Source organism: Pteropus alecto, unplaced genomic scaffold (assembly GCF_000325575.1).
Source record: "Pteropus alecto unplaced genomic scaffold, ASM32557v1 scaffold202, whole genome shotgun sequence".
In the NCBI taxonomy this organism is placed as follows: Eukaryota; Metazoa; Chordata; class Mammalia; order Chiroptera; family Pteropodidae; genus Pteropus; species Pteropus alecto.
In genome coordinates this window covers 2,839,259-2,846,134 of record NW_006432451.1, presented here as the reverse complement: position 1 = coordinate 2,846,134, position 6,876 = coordinate 2,839,259, and the positions used below count along the sequence as shown (strand labels likewise).

Here is a 6,876-nt window from a genome sequence, read left to right as displayed (position 1 = left end):
GAGCTGCCCTTGGAGTGGAGGAGCGAGAGGCTGGCCAGTGCAGCGGGGACTCCCTCTGCCCTGAGACAGGGCCCCAACCCGTCTCCTCACCCCGACACTTTTGTCCAAGTCCATGAGAGCAGCTAGTTCCTACATCTCTGTGGCTCAGGCACCCCCAGCCCCAAGGCCTCAGTGCTTTCCCTGGGCCTGACATCAGACTCCTGGCTCTGCCACTCGCTAGCTGTGTGAGCTTAGACACTTCACCCCTCCCTGGCTCCTTAACTGAAAAGGGGATATACTATGACCAGCCTCATGGGGTGGTTCTGAAGGTTAAACGAGGTAATCCATCCACTCGTAGTCGTTCCTGGCACTTACCTATCACTCCCATTTCCCACATCAGTCAGTTCTGTGACAACTGGTGTGCTCCTAAAGGTCACCATGCTCTGTAAAATCACAGTAAAAACCAAGGCTCATGGGGAGATGGGGCTGGGGTACAACACTAAGACTTTATCAGTGATTTGTTAAAGAGATAGGAACCAAATACAAACCCTAGCACCGCTTTATTCGCATTAAATGGCTAAGCAGTACATAAACACCACAATAAACGTGGCACCCTACCTTGAGAAACCTGACGTTGGCTTGTGGGAGTGTGTGCCTGCACTCTTGCCAGCCCGTGTGGGAGAGGAAGAGAACAAAAGAGCTAGAAAGAGAAGCCAAACAGACGACAGACAGGGAGAGGCAGTATAGGACAGACAACAGAAGGGAGGCATGGGCCACACAGCCAGGTGTGAGGTGGTGCATCCGGTGGAAAGCTGAGAGCAGGTGTGGATGCTGTGACTCATCGTCATCCTGATGGGTGCACGTTTTTGTGTATTCCCAAGTCACCTGACCCAGGTCACCTGGGCGCAGTTTTTGCATTCACCTAGTGTTTCTCTCCGAGGAAATCATGTGTGAGGAAACGCAAAATGTGTATGGATGCTCAGATTATTCCCTAACATATCAATTGCTTTACAACCAAGAAAAAAAATTTGACTACTCGTTACCTGTCTGGGTCCCTCCTGTGCCCGTGCTCAGGTGCTAGAGAAGAGGGGTGAGGTAGCTCCCCCATCTATCTGCTTAAGTTGTGCTCTGTTCCCTTCCAGAATCTGACCTACGAGATCATCCTGACGCTGGGGCAGGCGTTTGAGGTGGCCTATCAGCTGGCCCTGCAGGCGCAGAAGTCCAGGCCAATGGGGGCCTCTGCAGCTGAGATGATCGAAACAAAATCTTCCAAACCAGTGCCTAAGCCTCGCGTTGGCATGAGGAAGTCAGCAGTACGTGGCCCCTTTCGCCAAGAGTCCCCATGCCCCAGCCCCGGGATACAAGGGCTTGGGGTGGAACAGGGCTCAAGGGAGGGCCCCTCACACTTCAGACAGCTGGCCTTTCAGGAAACAGCCCTGTTCATTAGGCTCCTGTCGCAAGGTCCTCACCTGGAGAGCCGTGGCCCCTCTCATGTCTCATGAGAGGTGGACAGCTGTCCACCTGGGCATCCTGCTCAGTCCCTGGCCGGGGTCCAGCAGGGCCCGGCCATCCCAGGGCTGCAGAGAGCACAGCCAGCAGGCGAGCCCTTGTAACGGCACCCCATGTCTATGTCTGCTTTGCTTCGCACCCCAGGTGCCGCTGCCCCCCGATAGTCGCTGTTGTTACTGTCACACCTGTACCACCCATCGTCCTTCTTACCTACCGCTGCCGTCTGTTAGTCCTGGAGTCAAGGTCTTTACATCTCCTGCTGTCTGTGTGTCAGTCTTCCCAAAGTGACCGTGAGCTTTCTGAGACTGGTGGCCTCTCCCTCTCTGCCTGCGAGGCATTCTTCTTTCCTGAGCTGCCCTCTTGCCACCCCTGTCAGCGCTTTAGCCCTTGTTGTTGTCCTGTGTGTCCTGCCCTCTGCAGAGGCCTGGGGTACCTGCTGTGATCTTGCCTGGGGTGAGCTCTCTGGCCCCACCAGAGGGGACCCGAGGCTTGGAGTTTCCAAACCTCGTATCCCTCCTCCTACCACTAACAGGCTTGAGGCTTAGAGCACATTGCTCAGGTAGGGCGAGGCTCCTTTACCTGAGCAGCTTCGAGAAATCCATGGGACACGTCGCCTCTGCTAAGCCCAGAGGTGGCCCTCCCATAGTGCTCCAGGGAGGGTGTCACTTCTGTCCTCTCACCCCAGGGAGCTTGCTCTTTGGCTAAGAGTAGGACTTCCCCTCGTGGGATACCGCCACCGGCATGGCCTGGGCGGGTGGAAGGGACGGCTGCGCCCTGTCGTCCCCTGGCCCAGGCGCAACACTGAGCCTTCACCCTTCTTCCTCGGCAGCTGGAACCACCCGATACGGACCCAGACGCGCAGTCCCACGCCAGTGTCTCCTGGGTTGTGGACCCCAAACCAGACTCTAAGCGGAGCCTCAGCACCAAGTATGAGACCACTATCTTCTAACCGCCCACTCCCTGTCTCCACTAGTCTCACTGTGCCTTGCCATCCGATCCTCCTGCTGTTCTCAACTCTCCTTCCAGCTGCTGACGCCAAGGCCCCACCCCCACCGGGCCCTGCTCTCCTCCTGGGCAGCAGCTGTAGACACTGCACACTCACAGCCTGTACCTAACACCACCGGACACTGTGAATTCCCCTCTTGGGCAAGGACAGCTTGGGGGGGCTGAGTTGCCTTTGAGGTAGGCACTAAGAGGGCTCAGGGGGGCCCTGTGGGGCTCCAGAAGCCTCAGCGGCAGGCACCGTGGATCCTGAGGGCTGGGGGCAGTCTTCGAGCAGAGTCCACAGCACCAATGACAGCTCGCCCTGATCAGGCTGGGCTCCCTGTCAGCTCTCCTCTCCTGTCTTCTATGCCGAGCCACAGCTGGGTGCTGCTGCTATGAGCTAACTGTCTATTTGCACCTTTCTTGACCCAACCAACCACTGTGACCACCTGGTGCCAGAATCCCCTTGCACTCTGCTCACAGCTGGCCTGCGGCCCTGTCTCCCCTGTGAGGTGCTGGCCTCCCCTCTGTGAGACCCTGAGCTCAACGATGTAGCTGGACCAGGGTCAGGCTGCTTTCTTTGAAGGCCCAGAGTCTGTGCCAGGCCCTTGGGCACATGCCTGACTCCAAAGCATGGGCGCTGTACATCTGAACACCCACAGGCTGGCTTCATTCAGCAGGTCTCTAGGTCCTGATGGGTCTTCCATTCTGAGGAATGGGATGACATGTATGTGGCGAGCCCCTCATGTCTTCAGCAGTGAGTCACAGGCTGGCTGCAGAGTCTAGCTCACCAAGGAGGAAGGCCTTCCTGTAGCACCCAGCAAGAGGGAGGCCTGCGCCCTGCACACATGGTGCGCCTTCCTCCCTCACGGGATGGAGCTGCTCGAGGACAGGGACCTGGACCGAGCAACTTCCTTGTCTCCAGGAGCTTTCTGACTCTTCTCCAGAGTGTGGGGATCCGAGATAGTCAGTCATCAGTTGGTCCCTCCCCTGATCAACCGCCCCAAGCCTCCTGACTCTTCTGAGAAAGAAGGCTGTGCAGTCTGTCACCTCAAAGCAGTGCAGCGGCTAGGATCGTGGAGTTGAGGCTTTGAAGAAGCCTCGCATTCTCTCAGGCAGGCACATCAGCTTAGATGGCAGGAGACAGGAAAGAAGCAATTCCCAGAGAAAGCAGTGCAAACATAGCATAATCCAGTAGGACAGCCAGTAAGTTACAGCAATTCCTTTAGAATTGAAACCCAAGTTGATAAACCAGGGTGGGTCCTTATGCCTACCTGTCCTTGTGCCTTCCTGAGCAGATGCGCTGAGCCAGAGGCGACAATGGGCAGTGGGCCGTGGGCGCTCAGAGGAGCAAGCCACAGAGGGTGCTCAGGAGAGGCTGTGAGGGACCTTCTGTTCTGCTTCCGTGTTTCCTTTCCATTTCCTCCACCTCGTGCAGGCCCCTTTGGTTAACCCTTTCCTCCCCCCGTTGTGTTTGCTTCTGCCAAGCTGAGCCACTGAGGAACCAGCTGTGCTGCGGAAACACAGAAGTGGGGGGCACAGGCTTCCACCACCACCACCGTCTCACCTGCAGCTTTGAAGACCCAGGCCCAGCCTCTGCCTGTAGGACTCCTCTCGGCTGCTTGGCCTGGGCCTGCCACCACCAGGTCTTGCAGAGTGAGCCCTGCCCTGGCTGCGGAGACGAGACTGGAACTCCAGAGGGTCGCGAAGTGACTGTCCAGAACACATTTTTTAATAGAAAAAAAATTTCTTTTTTATCAAATGAACTTTTAACACGGCTCAAACCTCTAGGTTAAACTGCCAACCTTTAGACAGGTGGCTACAGGGTCAGAGGACAGAGGAACTGAGACTGGGAAAAAGCCAGTCTGTCCAGCCCTTTGTCCTTAGGATGGAATTTTGGCATGGTCCAGTAGGTCTGAAGAGAAGGCGGTGGCCTGTGGGTAGTTGAAAAGAGCAGGCATGAGGGGCAGCATTGACTAGGTTTTGTTAGAGTCTGCTTTTCAAACCCATCCAAGTTGATTGCTGTTCCTTATGGAACTGCATAAACTCTTGTTCCTGTCTAGACCTGGACACAGCCTCTGCAGTAAGAACACAGCCTTAGAGGCACCTGACAAAATCAAAGCCTTTCCTTTCATTTCTGGGGTTCCAGATATGAAGGTCCAGGGGCCAAATGGGAGATGAGTGAGCAGTCCCTGGTGCCATGAAGTCCGAGCCAGCGCCTGGAGCTCTGAGCCACTCCTCAGTCTCTGACCTGCTGGTGGCCAGAGCACTGCTCGGGGCTGCCTGGCCCTTGAGCTGTCTGGTGACCTCCAGCTGCCTGAGTCGAGTCAGAAAGGAAAAAAGAAACTGTTGTGGGCATTAATGAGTAGGTCAGCTAAGACTGCTACCTGCCAATTTGTGATCTGTCTAATTAGGTCTCTATGACTAGGACTCACTTTGATTCTCTGAATTATTGCTTTGACTGTTGTATTTTCAGCTGTTGGGCTCATCCCTGGCTCCAAATGTAGAAAAGGCTACCTAAGGTGACAGTCAATTTGATTCTCCCCCACTGTGGCCCTCGGGGTAGGCTGGCATCCTGGTGCACTGCTGCCACTTCAGCCCTCCTGCTGGCTCGCTTTGCTTTGTAACTGTGGTTGTATTCCTCCTCCTGGGGTATAGTGGAAACAAAGGGGCTAATTCCTGTGAGTTGGAGAGAGAGCGCCAGGTCAGCTGCTTGTCCAGTATCTTCCAGAGTAGGGAGCAGAGGGGAGCCTTTCCGTGGGTTATTCAGCAGACCTCATCGTTTCACTAGCATGGTTCAGTCTGGTCCCAGGGTCAGGATTCCAGGATTCAGCAGCACTTTCCCAGTGAAGGTTGTGAATTAAAATCTTCTGCTCCATGCATGTGCAGGGAGAGTGCTCTCGGGCACATTCTCAGCCCCTGTGGTTGGCCAGAAATTGAAAGCAGGGCCATGTCTTCCTGGTGACTCGAGGCTGGGCCCCGTGGGTTCCCCTCTGCTGAGCCAGCCTGCCCCACCTCTCTGGAGTAGAGGCAGGTGATCCTCCACTTTTTGGTACTAAACAGGAACCTCGATACCTGGAAGTTTGACTTCCTCTTCTTCCAGGACCTGTGAGGATTCCCATCAGCTCACACTGTGCAGTGTTCAGCCCCTCCTTTCTTCCAGGAATTGACAAGGACATCTGAGATTGTTGGGTAAGCTGTGCCCCTACAGCACTCTGCTGGTGCCGAGGAAGGCCGGGTCTCTTCTAAGTAAGCCTCTCTGGTGTAGGTGGTAGGTCCAAAAAGAAAACTTTGTAGACACTACGATGAGTTCCTCACGCTGTTTGTTTTTAAGTCATACGTAGGTGTTTCTTCCCCTTGAAGCTGCTATATCTTTATTTATTCAGGGTATTTTCATATTGGAAAGCCTTGGCTTGTCTGCTCTGGCTCCGGGTTTTGTTTTGAGAACGGTTTATTTCTGAATATTCAAGAAAGGAAAGGACTGGATCTTTTTTTTCTTTTTTTACTCTCCTCTGGGGCAGGTACTCTCCCTTCCCTAAAAAAGAATATTATAATTTTAAGGACAGGCTTCAAGTGGAAAAGCCCTTGCTTCTGCACGCCTCTGAGTGCAGGTCACACAATGTGACAAACCCCATCACTGCGTCTCCGATCTGCGGGAGCCTGTTTAGCTGAGACTTGAAATGGGGTCAGTACCTATCACCGGCCACAGGCTCTCTGATCGCCTCTTTCCTTGCCAGCTACTGAGCAAGACTTCACTCCTGACAGGCTCCGCATCTGCAACGCTCTGCATCCCTCTTGGGCTTCTAAGCATCGGATGGTAGGGGGAGATCCTTGAGAAGCCTCGGATTGAGCAGGCAGCAGGCATGGGTTGCAGTCATCCAGAGGTTAGAAAGTAGTCTGACCTTGGTCTGTTTTTGAGATGCCCAGGCCTGCAGAATGACTGTCACAAAAGTATTGTTGCTAATGGTGTGGCAATGGGACTGAATTGTAATAAAAATGTTATTTAATCTTTGTCTCTGTATTTTGATACTTGAATGACTTCCCCTTTTATTTTACTGTACATATAATTGTTAATCTGTCCAATTTTGTCCGAATTACAAACATCTTGTGGTACCAAACATAACCAATCTGTGTGACAACATAGACTGACCTCACTACACGAGCGTGTGTAAATATTTCTGGGCTTCCAGCTTTGGTTTTGTTATTTTCATAACTGTACAACTTAGAACAGACCGAATTAATAAATGAGAAGCGAAACGAAAGCAGCCTTACTTTTGGGAGTCTTTGAACCTGATTGTTTCTTAATCGTGCAGTGCGGTGCGGTGCAGTGCGGTGCGGTGCGGTGCGGCGCGGCTAGACGCTGGCTCTGGGTTGGTAGTGAGTATCCTGCTATGTTTGGTCGGG

The 6,876-nt window shown here is 53.7% G+C and overlaps 1 protein-coding gene across 6 annotated transcripts in view; it reads left to right on the top strand.

The window, feature by feature from the left end:
- Window positions 1-6,737, top strand: part of ANKS1A (ankyrin repeat and sterile alpha motif domain containing 1A) — a 175,762-nt gene extending 169,025 nt beyond the window's left edge. For 3 of the 6 annotated variants that reach the window (XM_006907347.3, XM_006907346.3, XM_025043683.1), the window contains 2 exons: window positions 1,122-1,292; window positions 2,318-3,954. In XM_006907347.3, coding sequence (XP_006907409.1) covers window positions 1,122-1,292; window positions 2,318-2,437 — 291 coding nt within the window. In that variant the 3' untranslated portion in view covers window positions 2,438-3,954. The other 3 variants (XM_006907348.3, XM_015585905.2, XM_015585904.2) reach the window with 2 other exon arrangements.
- Window positions 6,738-6,876: the final 139 nt, after the last annotated feature.